The following is a 19,934-nucleotide window of genomic DNA, read 5'->3' as shown; positions in this document are numbered from 1 at the left end:
TATTATTTCTTCCATAAATATTTTATAACATTTACCAGTGAATCCATTTGGATCTGGCAATTTCCTTGAGGTAATGTTTTTAACTATAAATTTAATTTCTTTTATAGATACAGGGCTATTTAGGTTATCTATTTCATCTGGAGTAAGCTTTGTTAGTATGTGATTTTGTTTCTTTTATCTACATTCTCCTAATTGGTTGCACAAAGTTGTTCATAATATTGCTGCATTACCCTTTTAATATATGTAGAATCTGTAGTGGCATATTATTTTACTCATTATATTATTAATTTGAATGTTATTTTTTACCTCATCATTCTGACTAGAGGTTTATCAATTTTATCGATCTTTTCAAATAAATAGCTTTTGGTAGAATTGTTTTTTCTGCTCTGATCTTTATATTTCCTTCTATTTACTTTGGATTTAATTTGCTCTTCCGTTTCTTATTTCTTTTAATTTTTTAATTTTTATGGTACATAGTAGGTTTATCTATTTCTTAAGGTGTAAACAGGTCATTGATTTGAGATACTTCTTTTCTACTACATCATTTTCTGATATAATTTCCCCATAAATACTATGTTAGCCTCATTTAAAAAATTTGATATAGGGTTTTTATTTTCATTCAGTTCAAAATATTTTCCTGTTTGGTTTCTTCTTTTACTCATGGATTATTTAGAACTGTATTGTTTAGTTTCCAACACTTGGGACATTTCCAAAGATGTGCCCATTGTTTATTTCCATGTTAATTCCAAATGGTCAGAGAATGATTTTTATGGTTCAAATTCTTTTCAATTTATTGCAACTTGTTTTATGGCACCAAATGTGGTCTACCTTGGTAAATATTCTGTTTGCTCAGGAAAAGAATTGTGTTTTGCTGTTGTTGTTTGGAATGTTCTGTAAATATCAATTAGGTCAAATTGGTTGATAATGTTGTTTAAATCTTCTACATCCTTACTTATTTTCTATCTATTCTATGAATTATTGAGAGGTAGGGTATTGAAACTTATGACTATAATTGTGAGTTTGCTTATTTCTTCTTACAATTCTATTACTTTTTGTTTCATGCATATTGAAGCTTTGTTATTAGGTATATAAACATTTAGTATTGTTATATCCTCAATAAATTGATTCCTTTATCATTATAAAATAATCCTCTTAATCTCTATTAATATGATTTTATCTGAAATCTCCTTTGTCTAATTCTAATATAGCCACTCCAGCTCTCTTTTGATTAATATTAACATGAAATACCTTTTTCCATTCTTTTACTTCTTGCCTATTTGCATTTTTATATTAAAAGTAGTTTTTCAATAGGCAGCATATAGTTGTGCTATGCTTTTTACATGTAATCTGACAATCTTTTTTAATTAGGGGTATTTAGACAATTTACACTTAATGTGATTATGTTTTCTCTCTTTTTTGTTGGTTTATTAACTATAACTCTTGTTATTTCAGTGATTGCTTAGTGTTTATAGTGTACATCTTTAATTATAGTTAACCTTCAAATTATATTATTCTACTTCATAAATAGTATAAGGAGTCTACAATAGTACTGTGATTAATAATATAAGGCCCCTCCCCCACCTCAGACATCTACATTTTAATTACTGAAATCTGTGCGTATGTTACCTTACATGGCAAAAGGGACTTCAAAGACAGGATTAAGGATTTTGAGATGGTGCGATAATCTTGAATTATCCAGGTGGGCCTAATGTAATCACAAGGGTTCTTATAAAAGGAAAGCAGGAGGAGTTCAGAGTCAGAGTAGATGTGATGATGGATTACAGGCACGTGCCACCATGCCCAGCTAATTTTTGTATTTTTAGTAGAGACAGGGTTTCTCCATGTTGGTCAGGCTGTTCTCGAACTCCTGAGCTCAGGTGATCTGCCTGCCTTGGCCTCCCAAAGTGTTGGGATTACAGGTGTGAGCCACCATGCCTGGCCATCATTGTATTTTTAAAAATAGTCGATCATCTTTTAATGAGTTTAAAATAATAAGAAAAACAACTCGTATAATTATTCATGTACTAGACCATTTCTGATGCTGTTCATTCCTTTGTGTAGATCCAAATTTAGATCTGGTATTACTTTCCTTCTGCCTAAAGGACTTCTTTTTAACATTTCTTAGAGTATGGGTTTGTTGATGATGAATTATTTCAGCTTTTGTATATCTGAAACTATCTTTAGTTTGCCTTAGTTCTTGAAAGATATTTTAGCTGGGTATAGAATTCTAGTTTGACAAGCTTTTTTTCCCTTTCAATATTGTAGGGATGTTGAACCACTCTTTTCTTGCTTGCATTGCAAAGATAAGAATGTTCCTGTATATGTTAACATGTTTCCTTTCTCTGGTTGCTTTTAATATTTTCTCTTTATCACTATTTTTGAGCAGTTTTGATTATGATATACTTTGCTATAGTTTTCTTAATGTTTCTTGTACCTAGCTTTATTGAGCTTCTTAGACCTATGGGTTTATAGTTTTCATCAAACTTCAGAAATTTCCAGCCCTTATTTCTTTTTAAATTGCTCCTTCCTTCCTTCCTTCCTTCCTTCCTTCCTTCCTTCCTTCCTTCCTTCCTTCCTTCCCTCCCTTTCTCTCTCTCTCTCTCTTTCATCTCTCTCTCTCTCTTTTTCATCTCTCTCTCTCTCTCTCTTTCATGGAGACAGGATCTTACTATGTTGCCCAGGCTGCTCTGAAACTCCCAGGCTTACGCCATCCTCCCACCTTGGCTTCCCAAAGTGTTGGGATTAAAGGCATGAGCCACTGCACCCAGCCTCCAGCCATTATTTCTACAAATATTTTTTCTTCCCTTTCTTCAATTACATATATATTAGGCTGTTTGAAGTTGCCACACAGCTCATTTATGCCATTATTTTTTTCTTTTCTCTTTTTTCCTGTGGGTTTCATTTTGGAATAGTTTCTATTGCTGTGTTTTCAAGTTTATCAGTCTTTTCTTCTGCAGTGTCTAATCTGACATTAACTCCATCTGATATGTTTTTCATCTTGAACATTATAGTTTTCATTTCTAGAAGTTAAATTTGAGTCTTAAATATATATATATCTCTCCCAAATTTTTACTAAACTTGAACACATAGCATACAAATAATGTTTTAATGTTCTTGCTACTAATTCTAATATCAGTTTCAGCTCTGGGTTGGTTTCAATTGATTGATTTTTCTCCTTATTATAAGTCATATTTTCCAGCTTCTTTACATGCCTTGTAATTTTGGGTTGGGTGCCTCACATTGTGAATTTTACCTTGCTGAATGCTGTAGATATATTTTATTCCTATAAATGTTCTTGAACATTGTTTTGGGACATATTTAAGTTATTTGAAAACAGTTTGATGTTTTCTTGTCTTGCTTTTAAGATTTGTTGGGTGGAACCAGAGCAGTACTTAGTCTAGGGCTAAGTATTCCCTATTAGTGAGGCAAGATCTTTCTACTGTACTCTACGCAGTACCCCATGAATCATACAGTTTTCCATATTGGCTGGTGGAAACAGACTATTTCCGCCCCCTTGTGCACACCGAGCGCTGTTACCTCTAATCTTTTTGGGTAGTTCTTTTCCCAGTCCTACCTAGTTTCCTCACAAGCATACACGGATCAATGCTAAGCTGAATACTTGAAGGGGACCCTCTGTGGATCTCCACATTCTCCACGCAGCTGTCTTTTGTTTACTCTTCTGTTCCTTGGGTTCTAGTCACTGTGGTCTCCTCAGACTCTTGGTATTTTCTCTTCAACTCAAACGTGGGCAATCTGCAGGGCTCCAGCTGTATTCCTCCTCCTTGTGTTCCAGTCTGGAGACTCTCTTAAGGCTGTAAGCTGGGGCAATCACAGGGCTTATCTCGCTTGTTTTCAGTGTCTCAGGGATCACTGTCTTTCAATGCCTGATGTTCATTGTCTTCAAAATTGTCGTTGATTTTTTTCTTCCTCTCCTTTGGTTTTAGGTGGGAGCTACATCTGGTCTTTATACTCCATTTTAGTCAGAAACAGATGTATGCTTTTTATTTTAATTTAATTTTGCTTTATAATTGTGTAAAATATTTGCATTGTTCCAATGGTATATTATGAGAAAGTCTAGCTGCATCTTCACTTTTACCCTGTTTCTTCTTCCTATAGGCAATTTCCTCTTCATCCTTCTCTTTTTCTTCTTGCTACTATTATTTTATTTTTGCTCTCTCTCTAGGAAATTTTTTTTAGCTTTTGGCTTATACCCCCATAAAAAAACACATGCAAACACGCCACACATATATATTTGTCTGAATATGTGTGTATCCCCATTTGTTAAATAAATGATAGTGTGTTATATACATAATAGCCATCCTTTAGTATCCACTGGGAATTGGTTCTAGGACCCCAGAAGATACCAAAATCTGTGGGTGCTCAAGTCCCTTGTATAAAATGGTATAGTATTTGCATATAACCTGCACACATTCTCCCATATTCCTTAAATCATTTCTAGATTACTTATAATACCTAATACAATGTAAATGCTGTGTAAATAGGTGTTATATTGTATTTTTTTTTTAATTGTGTTTTAAATTGTTGTACTGTCATTTTCTATTTGGAAACTTTGATCCTGTTACCTGGTTCTGAGCAGGGATAGTCACTAACTCTTTCCTGCAACTCTTGTTCCTCTTTAGTTCCTTGGCTTCTTGGTTAGCTCCCCTTCAAACCCAAGCAGATATATGGGATGCAGGATTGGGATGTAGCTGTTTGCTGTTGGAACAGAGGGTGGACAAATTGGTATAACTTATAGGAAGATAGATTTTGATTCAAAATAAGGTCATGGTGAATCTCTTTATCACAGTAAGAGTTGTCCGACAGTGGGGCACTCTGTCCTGTGACATAATAAATTCTCCATTGAAAGGAAGTTTCAGGGGCAGCTGTGGGTCCACCTCTCTGAGATCCTGTAGAGAGAGAGCCTTTCCCTGGGGGGCTTGAACTGCCACAGTTCAGCTCTGGGTGGGGAAAGATGAAACTACTTCAGTTTTTTTCTTCCCCATTTCAATTGCTGTTCCTGTCCCATATCACTCTTCTCCCCTCCCTCCCTCCCTTTCTGCCTCCCTTCCTCCCTCCCTCCCTCCCTTCCTTCCTCCCTTCCTTCCTCCCTTCCTTCCTCTCCCCCTCTCTCCCACTCTGTCCCTGTCTCCCTCTCTCCCCTCTTCTCTCCTCCTCTCCCCCTCTCTCCCCCTCTCCCCCTCTTTCCCTCTCCCTCTCTTTCTTTTCTTTTCTTTTTTCTTCTCTTTTCTTTCGCTTTCTTTCTTTCTTTCTTTCTTTCTTTCTTTCTTTCTTTCTTTCCTTTCTTTCTTCTTTTTTTGACAGAATCTTGCTCTGTCATATAGGCTGGAGTGCAGTGGTGTGACCTCGGCTCCTATAACCTCCACCTCCTGGGTTCAAGCAATTCTCCTGCCTCAGCCTCCCAAGTAGCTGAGATTACAGGCATGCACCACCATACCGGATAATTTTTGTATTTTTGGTAGAGATGAAGTTTCACCATGGTGGCCAGGCTGGTCATGAACTCCTGGGCTTAAGTGATCTGCCAGCCTTGGCTTCCCAAAGTGCTGGGATTACAGATGTCAGCCACTGTACCCGGCCACTCTTCCCTCTCTTTTCTCTCCCATTTCATCTTCTAAATTCTGAATAGCTCATGCTTTGTCTGAGAGATGCCCAGAACCCTCAGGATCCACCTGCTGAACTTTGTGCAATGTGCATAACCAGCTATATTCGTCTGGAGTCTGCTGACCATAAAGGCATCAAGCCTTTCAATGCCAGATGTTTTTATGGAGCCAGTTCTCCCAGCAAGTGTGTGAGTTTCTGATTGTGTGTGTGTGTCTGTGTGCATCACATTTGTGCTTACACATGGGCAGGAGCGTTGTAGCTGGAGTTGCAGCTCAAAGTAACAGAAAAGTAGTTTGCTCAGTGGGGTATGTGAAGTGAGGGGTAGCAGTGGCCTTGGTTACCAGGGAGGACTGGTTTCCCCTCTTGTCTTCGGCCACTTGTTTCACCTCCTTCATATCCCCTCCCCAGCCCTGGGCTCACTCCCCAAGGTTAATTTCCCTGACAGCAGCTGTGACTCCATCCTCCTTCCCCACCTCCATCTACCACACATGCACACACACGCACACATATGCACACACACATGCTTTGAGTTATGTGCCTCCTGTTCTAATGAGATAAACAACAATAAGTCTCATGGGGCCCTGCTCTTCCCTCTGTAAGTGGAACTCCAGGGCTGAACGTGTTGTTCCTATAAAGGAACACTGGTGCCTGTCAGCCTGTTGAGGAGGGCAAGGAAGGGGCCAAGGAGCCCCAAGAGAGCTCTTGGGACCATTTGCTTGTTGTGATGAGGTGGATTCAAAGCTGACATGAAAAAGAAGCCTGTTTCCACCCTCATGGCTAAAGAACCAAGCAGCAGCATGGCGGATGGGGCAGGGGGTCCGTCATGTTGCATGAGTGTGGAGTCCAAGACTAGGTCAGCTTACTCATGACAATTAACAAGTGACATTTGTCATCTTCGTGGATATAGAGAGCTTTCTCTTGAATATAAGCAAATCCCCATGACAGCCCCTAGGAGGTAGGTATTAATATTATTAATGCCCTTATCTTACAGGTGAGGCAATAGGCTCAGAAAGGTGTTAGGATGCTTCCCAGGACTCACGTGCTCTTCCTTTGCACTGCAGAGCATCTCCAATCCAGCAGAGAAAGAATGAAACGAAAACAGGCCCTTCTTCTGGAGATTCAAACTAGTTGCTAAAATGAATTCTCCCAGAAGAATGGGCCTAAAGCTCCAAGCAGAGTGGCCTGGGGCTTCCCTGGTACTGCTGACCACCAAGCACAGTGACTGCTGTCTCAGGGAGGGTGTAGGACCTGGACAAGTGTGGACACTTTTGCACTCTTGCTATGTAGACCTTTGCAGGGTGCTGGTGGGGCCAGCTCGCTCCTACTTACCTATGTTTGATTAGGTTGGAAGCACTATGAAGCAGCCTCTGGGGCGTGAAGGAAACCTAAGGCCCAGAGACGGCCATGGTGGGAGAGGGGGTGCAGGGAGCTCTGGCCTCAGACCTGAGTCTCCACTTCTGGAGTCCCTCTTGGATGGTTTGGATCTGGGTGGATGAGTCCCCTGGAGCCAGGAACAGCAGGGCCAATGGTCATTCGATTCTGACATTTCTGAGTCCAGGTCAATTCTGGTTTCTAAGAACCAAAGGGGTGGGGTGGTCAGAACCTCCAACTTGCTCACAATCTTGCAACCTGTGGAGCAGCTGTGCGATTAAACATAAAGAGACCTGGATATTGTTGTTCCTTTAATGCTTGGATAATTGACTCCATTTTAGACCCATCCCGATAAATGAGTAGAGTTGACTGGTAAAAATGAAAATGAATGAATGAGTATATAGCAGTGAAAATTACATAGATTTTCTCTACAAAGGTGAAAAATGAAGCTAGTTTCCCTTTTTAACTTTTAAGGGCCCTAAAATGGAAGACAGCAGATGGGAATCAGGTGCTGATGTTTTCTGAATCCATGGTCCTAGGTGTGCACAGTGTCACTTTTGTGGTAGGCCGCCTGCGTCCAGCAGCTGCCATGTGCCACATTTACCTGCAGAAGACAGAGTTGTGATTTTAAAGGGAAGCTGCAACATATTCATTCATTAATTCAATGAGTATTTAGTTTGGTTCTGCTCTGTGTCAGGCACAGTTCTGATTCTGGGGTTTCTGACAAGAACAAGACACGAAAGTCCCTGTCCTCATTAGGCTTTTCTTCCTATTAGGGATTGGTTGGCTTGCTGGTTTATTATGGGGGGTATCAGACACTCTCTTCAGGACTGCAAATCACCTAGCCAGTCAGAAAATTACCTAGCCAGTCTCAAATACCTGCCTCTTCAACCCTCAGCCTCCTCCCCGCCCCGTTTCCCTGTGAATAGTCTGTGACCTGGCATAGAGAAGCCCCTGTTCCTCCAAGGCCTGTGGCTGCCACCAGAGCCACAAAATTGTTATCGGGTGAGCAGGAAGGCTCCTCATGGTGCTTGGCATGACAGCGATGCTGTTGGTGTCAAAGGGCACACACACGGGGTGGCACGTAAGCCCAGCCCCTGGCCTCCTGCCTATTTTTTTTTTTTTTTTTGTAAGGCCCAGGCATGTAGACGGGGATACAGAGGTATGCGGGCTCTGCAGGTCATGTGGCTTGGTCACCAGAGTGGATTTATATTCTCGTGAGGGCTACACAAGGCTCCATTTGCCTACAGTGAGCTGCCAGCAGCTGGGAGTGGGTGGGAGATGCCTTTGAGTAGATCTAGTGTTTTTGGTTCTGTCTCTTTGCGATGCTTCTTAACCCAGGCTGTCCTTACAGTAGGCCAACTGACTGCTGCTCCATTTTGAAGGGAACCTGCTTAACCTGGATCAGGACGGAGGGGCAGTGGATAGAGATCCACTGCTTTGGAAACACTGCAAAGGTCCTTCTTGTCTGAAGGTCCAGTTGGTGATCTCTCCAGGCAGGAGAGGAGAATTGGTTTTGGTGAAGGCAATGGCTCTCGTTGGCATGGGCTTGCTGAACAGCATGGTGGAGCTGACAGAGCCAGCATCCTGGGGTCAGGTGACCTAGATTCAGCCTTGCCACCACTAGCAATCAGCTTTGTGATGTTGACAAGTCACTTCTCTCTGGGCTTCAGCTTCCTCTCCTTGTGAATGACAGGGTTAGTCAGGGTAGCTTCCAAGGCCCCTTCCAGCCTGGAGCCTTTAATCTTTACATTGTCTCTGTCCACAGGCCTTGCCCCAGGCCAGCTGTATACATACCCTGCCCGCTGCTGGCGCAAGAAGAGACGATTGCACCCACCTGAAGATCCAAAACTGCGGCTGCTGGAGATAAAACCTGGTCAGTGCCCTCTGGAGCTTGGCTGGGTCTGTGATGGGAAAGGTGGGAAGACTGGGCTGGGCCCAGGGCAAGGTTGGTTTGCTCCTTTGTCCATAGAGCTAAGTTTTCCGGGAGAGGGAGCATGCCCACATGGTGCTTAAGGGTGCACCTCTGTGTCTGCTGAGTAGAAACGTGACCATGTGTCCACCTGAGCTTTTCTCCCCTCTGGGTGTCTCATGCCTTCCCTTTGCCACCCTGGGGAGGGAAGAAAGCAAGCAGGAGCAGCATGGGACCAGTTGCAGGATGACTTTCCCAACAGAACTGAAGGATGTGCAGCTCTTTCGGGTCATGTGATACATTTCTTGTGGCCTCAAGTAAAGAAATCTTGGCCCAGTTTGTATATTTCTAAGGAGAAGAGAGTACACCATGGACCCTCTACCCCTTACCCCGTATAAGCTTTGGAGCATCTTACACAAAAAGGGGCCAGTTCACTAAAAATTGCACTTACCTTGGATGAGGATGGAAGAGTTTGAGATTACAATTTACCCGAGTAATGCAGATTGCTCTGTGGCCACACAGAAGGAATTGATGGGGTTATGTTTATACTAATCTAATATATATATATGTTTTTGAGACAGAGTCTAGCTTTGTTGCCCAGGCTGGAGTGCAGTTGTGCAATCTCGGCTCACTGCAGACTCCGTCTCCCGAGTTCAAGTGATTCTCCTGCCTCAGCCTCCCGAGTAGCTGGGATTACAAGTGTGCACCACCACTGCCAGCTAATTTTTGTGTTTTTAGTAGAGACAGTGTTTCACCATGTTGGCCAGGCTGGTCTCGAACTCTTGGCCTCAAGCGATCTGCCTGCCTTGGCTTCCCAAAGTGCTGGGATTGTAGGCATGAGCCACCGTGCCTGGCCTATGCTGATCTAATATTACACTTCTGACTATGTGGCTGTCTTCAGACCTGTGTCTGTGTTGCAGCAAGCCAAGTGATTACCCCTTAGCTTTAAAGGCATCTTTGTTTTTGAGGGTGCCAGGCTGGGATGTGACTCAGGGTGGTAGGGACAGTGCTGTTTGGTGGTGCAAATAGAGTTGACATACTTCCTCCCACTGTCACCAAAGCATTGCAGACTGTCAAGGCTGGCTGCCTGGCAATGGTACCTCACTCCTTCCTTTCAACACTGGTCCCTTAGGCTGACTTTGCTGTGCAAAAGCTCTACCTACCTTTCCAGGGTTACAACTGCTTTGATTGTTCGCTTCAATCCACATTTCACTTGAGTAGAAGTTTTTATTTGTTAGGGGTGAGTGGGCCCCAGATTCTTCAGTGTGTTCTCTCCCAGTGCTCTCTCCCAGGTCTCCAGGGTCCTTATACCAATTTACAGACCCTTGCAAATACTCCAGGGTGATGACCGAGGTTGTCCCAACCCCTGCCTTGTTGCAGGTTGTAAGAGATCAGGGTCTCCTAGACCAGCACTATGCAATAGAAATATAATGCAAGCCACATGTGTCATTCTACTTTGTCTAGTAGTTACATTAAAAAAAGGAAAAAGAAACAGGGGAAATGAATTTCAGTAATATATTCCATTTAACCCAACATATCGAAAACATCATTTCAGCATGTCATCGATATAAAATCATTTATGATCTTTTTTGGTACTCTTTTTCAATTCCATTGTGTATTTTACACATCCCCACATCTCTTTTTGGACTAGCCACATTTCAAGCACTCAGTAGCCACATGTGGCTAGTGGTGACTGTATTGATCAGTGTGGTTCTAGACCTACATTCAAAGTGCGGTCCTGGCCTGCAGCGGCAGCATCACCTGGAGCTTGTCAGATGTGCAGAAGCTTGGTCCTGGCTCCAGACCTGCTGCATCAGAACCTGCATTTTATCACGATCTCCTGGAGTGCATCCCCAGAATGCACGATGAAGCGTGAGAAATGCTGGTCTCGAAGACTTACAGGTAGCTAGGCTACACATCACCCCGGCATGACCATAAGCACCAAAAAGCCTTATGTAATTTTTAAATTAAAAACTTTCAAAATTTATTTGACTTTGAGTAGGTAATACAGTTACATGTACAGTTTTTTTTAAATTTTATTTTTTAATTTTTGTTTAGAGGGTAGGGTCATGCTCTGTTGCCCAGTCTGGTGTGCAGTAGTTGCCATGAGCTCACTATAGCCTCCTGCTCCTGAGCTCAAGCACTCCTTCCACCTTGGCCTCCTCAGTATGTGGGGACTACAAGTGCATGCCGCCATGTCTGGCTAATTTTATCTTTTCTGTAGAGGCAGGGTCTCACTATGCTACGCAGGCTAGTCTTAGACTCCTGGCTTCAGTTAATCCTCCTGCCTCAGTCTCCCAGAGTGCTAAGATTACAGGCAGGAGCTACTGTGCCTGGCAGTTACATATTTTGACATTCAGAAGATAAAAGGATATACTGTATCATGAAAAATAAGACCCAGTCTCTCCAAAGGTAACCAATGGTAGCAGTTTTTTTTTTTTTTTTGAGATTCCTTCAAGAGATAATCCGTGCATGCACCAGGAATTAAATCTATCTGACTTTCCCTCCTTTTTTCACACAGCACAACCACTTTGGATTTTGCACTTTTCAATTAAAAATGTGCCTTAGATATTGTCCACAGCAAAATATAAGGAGTTTCTTCATTTCGTTTTTGTAATTACATAATATTCATTGTATGAATGTACCACAATTTGTCTAACCAGGCTGTTCTCAATTTTTGTTTCTAAATTTTCCAATTTAACCAGTGATGCAATGAATATTTTGCATGTATATGAAGATGTCTCATATGCAAGTTGTCAATTTAAAGAGTTTTATTATAAGTGCTTGACACGTTTTAAATTATTAGTCTTTATTCTTAACATTTCTATAAAAAGTCTTGGTTAAGAACAATTTATATCAGACTAATTAGGTCTTTTATAGAAGCAAAGATATTTAGCACTATACAATACCTTAGACATCACTAACTCTGATTCTTTATTTTATTGGAGTCTAGACAGTTTAAGAAACTTGTTCAAAGTCACACAGCAACTTGTGGGTCCAGCAGAGAATCTAGGTTGCCTGATTTCCCTGTTCAATGCTTTTTCTGCTTCCTCATACTATTGATAGGTATACTAACTTAAAGAAACTTTAGCAAGGCTTCTTCTCTTAAAAACTTTATTTTATGATTATAAAACTAATACATAAATTATTAAAATAACCAAGAGATAGTTGGAATTCCTTTAGTCATAAACATTAGAAGCTCAAGTCAAACTATCTTAAGCAGAAAAAGGGGAGTTAGCTCGAGTACCAGTAAATCCCAGGGTTTCTCTGGCTTCAGGCATAGCTGCATCCAGGTGCTCAAGTATAGTGAGCGTACTGAGAGCTACATGTCTCTCTTTACCGCTCTCTCTCTCTCTCTTTCTTTTTTTCTTTTTCTTTTCTTTTTTTTTTTAAACAAGGTCTCACTTTGTCACCCCAGCTGCAGTGGCACAATCACAGCTCACTGCAGCCTCAACTTCCCCAGATGGCAGCAGGCAAAGAGAGAGCCAGGGTAGAGAAACTCTTGTTTTTAAAACCATCAGATCTTGTGAGACCCATTCACTAGAATGAGAACAGCATGGGAAAGACCCACCCCCATGATTCAGTCATCTCCCACCGGGTCCTTCCCACAACGTGGGAATTAGGGGAGCTACAAGATGAGATTTGCCTGGGGACACAGAGCCAAGCCATATCATTCTACCCCTGCCCCCTCCCAAATCTCATATCTTCACATTTCAAAACCAATCATGCCTTCCTAACAGTCTTCCAAAGTCTCAGCTCATTTCAGCATTAACTCAGAAGTCCACAGTCCAAAGTCTCATCCAAGACAAGGCAAGTCCTTTTGCCTGTGAACCTGTAAAATCAGAAGCAAGTTAGTTACTTCCTAGATACAATGAGGGTACAGGCACTGGGTAAATACAGCCATTCCAAGTGGGAGAAATTGGCCAAAACAAAGGGGCTACAGGCCCCATGCAAGTTCAAAATCCAGCAGGGCAGTCAAATCTTAAAACTCCAAAATGATCTCCTTTGACTCCATGTCTCATATCCAGGTCATGCTGATGCAAGAGGTGAGTTCCCATGATCTTGGGCAACTCCGCCCCTGTGGCTTTGCAGGGTATAGCCTTTCTCCTGGCTGCTTTCATGGGCTGCCATTGAGTGTCTGCGGCTTTTCTAGGTGCAAGGTGCAAGCCATCAGTGGATCTACCATTCTGGGATCTGAAAGATGGTGGCCCTTTTCTCACAGCTCCACTAGGTGGTGCCCCAGTAGGGACTCCGTGTGGGGGCTTCCACCCGACATTTCCCTTTCACACTGCCCTAGCAGAGGTTCTCCATGAGGACCTCACCCCTACAGAAAACTTCTGCCTGGGCATGCAGGCATTTCCATACATCTTCTGAAATCTAGCAGAGGTTTCCAAACTTCAGTTCTTGACTTCTGTGTACTCACAGGCTCAACACCACATGGAAGCTGTCAAGGCTTGAGGCTTGCACCCTCTGAAGACACAGCCCAAGCTCTATGTTGGCCCCTTTCAGCCACAGCTGGAGCAGTTGGGACACAAGACACCAAGTCCCTAGGCTGCACATAGCAGATGGACCCTAAGCCTGGCTCACACAACCATTTCTTCCTCCTAAACCTCCAGGCCTGTGATGGGAGGGGCTGCTGTGAAGACCCCTGACATGCCCTGGAGACATTTTCCCCATTGTCTTGGGGATTAATATTGGGCTCCTCATTGTTTATGCAAATTTCTGTAGCCAGCTTGAATTTCTCCTCAGAAAATGGATTTTTTTTTTCTATTTCATTGTCAGGCTGCAAATTTTCCAAACTTTTATGCTCTGCTTCCCTTATAAAACTGAATGCCTTTGACAGCACCCAAGTCACCTCTTGAATGCTTTGCTGCTTAGAAATTTTTTCCACCAGATACCCTAAATCATCTCTCTCAAGTTCAACATTCTGCAAATCTCTAGGGCAGGTGCAAAATGCCCCCAGTCTCTTTGGTAAAACACAACAAGAGTCACCTTTGCTCTAGTTCCCAACAAGTTTCTCATCTCCATCTGAGACCATACTAACCTGGACTTTATTGTCCATATCACTATCAGCATTTGGGGCAAAGCCATTCAACAAGTCTCTAGGAAGTTCCAAACTTTCCCACATTTTGCTGTCTTCTTCTGAGGCCTCCAAACTTTTCCAACCCCTGTCTGTTACCCAGCTGCAAAGTTGCTTCCATATTTTCGGGTATCTTTCCAGCAATGCCCCACTCTACTGGTACCAATTTACTGCATTAGTCTGTTTTCACACTGCTGATACTTGAGACTGGGCAATTTACATACTTGAGACTGGGCAATTTACAAAAGAAAGAGGTTTATTGGACTTACAGTTCCACATGGCTGGGGAGACAAAGAGGAGCAAGCCACATCTTACATGAATGGCAGCAGGCAAAGAGAGAGCTTGCGCAGAGAAATTCTTGTTTTTAAAACCATCAGATCTCGTGATACCCATTCACTATCATGAGAACAGCACGGGAAAGACCCTCCCCCATGATTTGATCATCTCCCACTGGGTCCCTCCTATCTGGGAATTATGGGAGCTACAAGATGAGATTTGGGTGGGGACACAGAGCCAAACCATATCACCCTAGCTATTTTTTTTTTTTTTTTTGTAGAGATGGGGGTCTCACTATGTTGCCCAGCCTGGTTGCAAACTCCTGGCCTCAAGCAATCCTCCTGCCTTGGGCCTCCAAAAGTGCTGGGATTATAGGGATCAGCCACCACACCCAGCCAGTCTCTCTGTACCTTTAACACTCTCTTCTCCTCGTAGGGTAAGTGAGGGGGTTGGCTGCCAGCAGCTCCAGTCTCAGCACATACCACACCCAGCAGAAAGGCAGTCGCCCTCAACAGCTGTGGCAGAGAAGGCCTAGAAAGGACAGATTAGCTGGCTGGGGTTATTTCCTCCCCACAACTAATTGCTGCCACCCAGGGGATGGGACACTCTGGTTAGTCATCATCATCATAACCAGAGTCTGAAGAGCATGCTGTAGTTCATGCAGCATTTTTTTTCATGTCAGGTCCTTGGTCCCTACCATAGCCCTGGAAGGTAGAGAGGGAAGGAAGAGGTAAGAGGGTTGTGAGCCCAGTTTAGAGGTGAGAGAAATCAGACTGTGGACACAGCCAAGGAGAATTTGCTGTGCTGCTCATGTATCTGAGGAGCCCATGTTGGTGGGACTGAGGCAGGCAGCTATTTCTCGAGTGTTTGTGCCTTCTGCCTAAAGACATTTACTTTGGGCACAAGGGCCTGTCAGTGTTTATGCCTGGCCTGTGGGTGAACGTGGAGTAGCAGCTGGCTACTGAGTTCACAGCTGGCTTTGGCCATGCCCCATTGTCGGGCCTGCCGTAACATGCAAGGGGAAGGGAAAGGAAGAACCTAGGGCTAGCAGTTTGCTGTAGCCAAGTCCCCACCTGCACATGGTGTCTTGTATCTGTGATCATTTGAGAGGCTTCTTCAGCCTCTGCCCAAGCATGAGGCAGAAGTGGCTAGACCAGGTTTCCAGTGGTGAAAGTCCACCCCAGGGATGGGCAGGGTCCCGGGGAAGGACCCCATCTGCAGAAACAGGTGCCGGCCTTTGTGATGATCGGCCCTGGGGGAAAAGTTGGGTTCCCCCAAGGCAGGCTTATTCCTCCACACCAGCCCCCAGATGCTGAGAAGCAATGAACAGCCGGGGCTGGAATGAGTGACTGTCACATGGCAGAGCACCTTCTCAGAGGAACTTGTTCTCCTCTTTGGGTAAACAGACCTACTACTAGGCCTACTAAAAACACAAAAACAACCCCCGCAAACCCTAGGGCAGATGCTTGTCATTTCCCAATCCTCCTCTCAGTCTGAACAGCCGGGGCTGCGCCTGGCTCCCAGAATGTACCACCACGCCAGCCTGCAGCTGTGGGTGGTGAATGAAGAGGCCGTCGGAGTGCCCTAGAGTCAGTGGTAACGAGCCTCAGCCTGGTACCTCCAAGCAGCCAGGGCCCATCTAGAGAATGAGAAACAGCGCAGCCAAAGAAATGTACCCACTGTCTTCCCAGAGGTGACGCAAGTTTGCATTTGAATTTTTTGCACAGGCCAAAATTTCAGAAGAGTGACTTCATCCAGGGCCTTGGCTAGCCCATATGGTTTGTGTGTGCAAAAGTGGAGGGCGGTGCCCCCTGGGGGGTGGACCTTTATAAAACGTATGATGCTCTTTCTGGTGGGTTAGTAGAGCACGAGCTAGATCTCAGCCCCTCTTCTGTGCACCTGGTGGGGGTCCCTTTGAGGGCACAACCTGCCCAACTTCCAGAGGCTCTGCCCTCATCATTCATAAAATGCAGTTTCCACTTGAGAGGACACCTCCCTTTTTTTGGGGTATGTCCTCCCTCAGGAGGGTTAACAGGGCTAACTCGGACAGTATTTTAAAATAACTATCTCTTATTTTTATTCCATTTGATTTGGGCTCAAGGAGAGCTCAGTTTTTTGGCTAATACTTTGCGTGTGACTCAGGATAGAGTCACTGGCAAGAGTCTCTGGAGAATTTGCTGCAAATTCCTAGGAGGTGAGGACCATCAGCTGGGTGGACTGAGGCTGACCTTCCCAAGGAGAGGGGAGCAGGTGAAGGAAACAGAGATGGAGATGGAGGGAGAGGCTCTCTTTTACACATTGCAATGGAATTGATATGACCTTTTTGAAGTACAATGAATAGTACCTACCAGTATTTAAAACACACATGCTCTTTAACCTAGACATTCTATTGCTAGGAACTTATTCTGTAAGTAAATATGTGCATATAATATATATTGGATATATATTTTTTATTGTGGCATGGTTTGTAATAACAACAAAGAATGGAAACTTCCAGAAGATCCATTGATAGGGGACTAGTTAAATATATAGTACTTGTATATTCTATGAATGCAATATTATTTTATCCTTTAAAATAATGAGTAAAAAAAAATGGAGAGAGGTTAAAGATATATTGCTAAGTGGCAAAAAAAACAAATTGCACAACAAAAAGCAAATTGTACAACATTGTATATAATGCTCTGGGCAAAACTTGCTGAAGAGTGATAATTTGTCCATCCTGGGCTGCATCTCTTTAAATTTATGGAAACTGGAAGGCTGAGTTTATGTTGGAAGAAACCCAACCAACCAACCCACCCACTCTTGGTACCCCTCCACACCCAGCCCCTGAGGATGCCTGTCTTTTCCTCTTCTTCCCTCCCAGCCTCCTGGTGTGAGCTCCCCTTGACAGACGATGCTCAGGAATCTAATTATGCCTAGGACTCTTGAAGCCCACCTGGGTTCCGCCATCAGCACACCCTGACATGTCCTCATCTCCGCGGGGAAGAGGGAGAATAGTCTGCCTGCTCTTTGAGAGACTGAGGGGCCACTGGCCTGGAGCAGAATTGTCTCAAGGCATGAGTTTCCTTCCATGTCAGACTCTCCTCTCCTATGGGCGGTGAGGAGATGTCACAAAAAATTTATGTCAACACTCAGCTTGTCCCTCCTGTATTCCTTTCTGTCCCTGCCTGAGTCCAGCAGTGATGGGCAGGTTTCAGCAACAAAGTCCAGGGGTAATGAGGGTCAGAGTTGTCTCTGACCTCAGGTCTGCGGAGCTCTGTCAGGAAACCAGGTCAGGGCAAAGAGAGGGGGGTGCACGTTCAAGAATCTTGAGGGCTGTTGAAGAAGATCTGAGGACAGGGCCACAGAACCATCCTTTTCTGATTCAGTCCCCCGAAGCACTTTGCTCATGTGGGATGAGTGGACCTTCCAGGCTGGAAAGTGGGGAGCTGGGCCTGGGTGACATGGCAAGACCCTGTCTCTACAAAAAATACAAAAATTAGCCAGGTGTGGTAGTGGGCACCTGTAGGGTGGCACTACTAGGGAGGCTGAGGTAGGAGGATCAATGAAGTCCACGAGGTTGAGGCTGCAGTGAGCCATGATTGTACCACTGCCCTCCAGCCTGGGTGACAGAGAGAGACCCTGGCTCAAAAAAAGTGGGGAGCTGGGTCTTGGCTGACATCGAGTCATTTGTTCCTGGGTGAAATTATTCCCTCCTGGAGTGACTCCCAGTCCTGCTGTCCTCACCCCTTCAGTGTGGTAAATGCACCATCCCTCTTCTGTTTCTTTATTATTTGTTGAAAATAAAAATCTGTCTGCATGGGGGTAGGAAGGGCCTAAGATCTGGGAAGAGCTCTTTGGAATTTGAAAGTATTATCGGCATCCCTGGACCTATGTGTTTCTCACGCCAAACGTCACCCCTCCAGTCAGTCTTGAATAAACATCTTGCAACCTCCTACTTGCCTGGGCATCTGAAGGACAAAACACACAACATTATTTCTCCCCACTGACTGACAACTGAGTTCAGTGTTCTCTGCAGCTTGCACTTGGCCACAGAGGCGAACGCAAGGTGTTTCATGATGTAGACATCACAATTCTACAACATGAAGACTTGGGCAGGGGCCTGGTGCCAGCAAGGGGCCTCCCCTGGACCATCTACCCAGGAAAAGGGCTCTGTCCTTGTGAAGGGGTAGTGGAGCTGGCAGAAGAGAAAGGTGGAGAGTAAATATCCACCAGAAGGCCTGGGAGCACAGCAGATGTTGGGCAAAAGCCAGCTGATTAAAAAAGAGGCCTTTAACTTCACTTTCTTTCTTTCTTTTTCTTTTCTTTCTTTCTTTTTTTTTTTGAATGAAGAAAAGACAAAGGCTGGGAACAAACTTTTACTTGTGTCCCCTTGAAGTAAATGCCCAGATAGATCAATTTAGCATCTTTCAACCCCAGACCTTCGGTCCCCATGGTCTAGGACAGATATTATCTTCATTTTAGAGGTTGAGAAACTGTGGCACAGAATTAGGAAGCTAATTTCCCAGCGGATCCTGGTGATGCCAAGGACGGAGCCCTCCGGGAAGCCTGCTGGAGCTGGTGCCTTGTTGCTTCAAGGCCCGACACACTCACTTATCCTGGACCTGCAGATGAAAAGGGCTTTACAGTTGACGCTCCTCCTGTACCTGGAATGCACCCGAGGCCTTGTTGATCCCTTCTGCTCCAGGACTCTTGGGGAGCAGGGTGGCTCTTTGCCACCCTTGCCGAATTCCGAGGGTGATGGGAGGGAGGGCAGCCAGGGATAGGGTTCTTTCTCTTGTATTTTTTCTGTTTTTGGCAGTCCTTCAATGACTGGGGGATGAATGACCAGGATGATCGCCCCCATCCCATGTTGTTGGGGGAAACTCAGACAAGAGGGCAGGCGCCCCGAAGATGACAGTGGCTTAAGGTGTCCCAAAGCAGAGAGGGCCATAGGCCGGCCAACAAGCAAGTCATAGGGACCTGCAGAGGGGTATCCCCCAAAGGGGTGGTCCAGGCGGGGGGAGTTGAGTGTCGCCTGCTCGAGCAGGGGTGATGAGGCCTGCTTCACCCGCCCAGGGTGCTGTCCCTGCTACGCCGAACTGCCAGAACTCTACAGATGGGAGCAGGCTGCGGCCAACTTCCCCAGCTTTTGAAAATCCTGCATCTTAATTAGTTCCCTACTGCTTTTGTACATGGCCCACATTTTAATAGTCTCCAGGCTTCTCCACCATTTGCTCTCTGATGTTCGGCGCGATTTCTCTTCTCCTCAAGACAGTGCCCCTGGCTCCTGCGACACCCTCCCAGTTCGGGAACAACTTAAGGAACGCCGAGGTGCCAAGCATGTAACCTGAGATTGATGAGCCTGTCAGCGGCTCCTTCTGCCCCCAGCCTTCCCCCTCTGCTGTGTGCTCTTCAGATGGATGAGCCAGGCGGGGGTGGGCAAGAAGGGGGAGATGGAGGAAGGCACCCGCGGAGCCTCGAGCCAGGTGTGAGCCAATGGACAATGCGACCTTCTCCCGGCCTGCAGAGGAGTCTGGCTGTGTCCTTCCGAGGGGGAAGGACGCTCCGGCTCCCACCCCCATCTGTCAGTGCTTATCTGTCTCTGGGCAGGGGGGGTTGCCTGAGCTTGGTACGGCTGGGAGAATGGATGCCTTCAAGTGCATCAGGGGGAAATGACCAGTCATTTATCTCTTT

At 44.6% G+C, this 19,934-nt stretch overlaps 1 protein-coding gene across 4 annotated transcripts in view; it reads left to right on the top strand.

Annotated features, from left to right (window-relative positions):
* Positions 1-19,934, top strand: part of DPF3 (double PHD fingers 3) — a 282,508-nt gene that overhangs the window by 136,129 nt on the left and 126,445 nt on the right. For all 4 annotated transcript variants that reach the window (XR_004030095.1, XM_030812922.1, XM_003263659.4 and 1 more), the window contains exon 3: positions 8,759-8,866. Coding sequence is in view for 3 of the 4 variants with exons in the window: in XM_030812922.1 (XP_030668782.1) it covers positions 8,759-8,866 (108 nt within the window). In the remaining variant the exon portion in view is untranslated. The remainder of the gene's footprint in view (positions 1-8,758; positions 8,867-19,934) is intronic.

This window comes from Nomascus leucogenys, chromosome 1a (genome assembly GCF_006542625.1).
Source record: "Nomascus leucogenys isolate Asia chromosome 1a, Asia_NLE_v1, whole genome shotgun sequence".
In the NCBI taxonomy this organism is placed as follows: domain Eukaryota; kingdom Metazoa; phylum Chordata; class Mammalia; order Primates; family Hylobatidae; genus Nomascus; species Nomascus leucogenys.
Note: the sequence above shows the minus strand (reverse complement) of the source record. Positions and strands in the feature narration are given on the sequence as shown.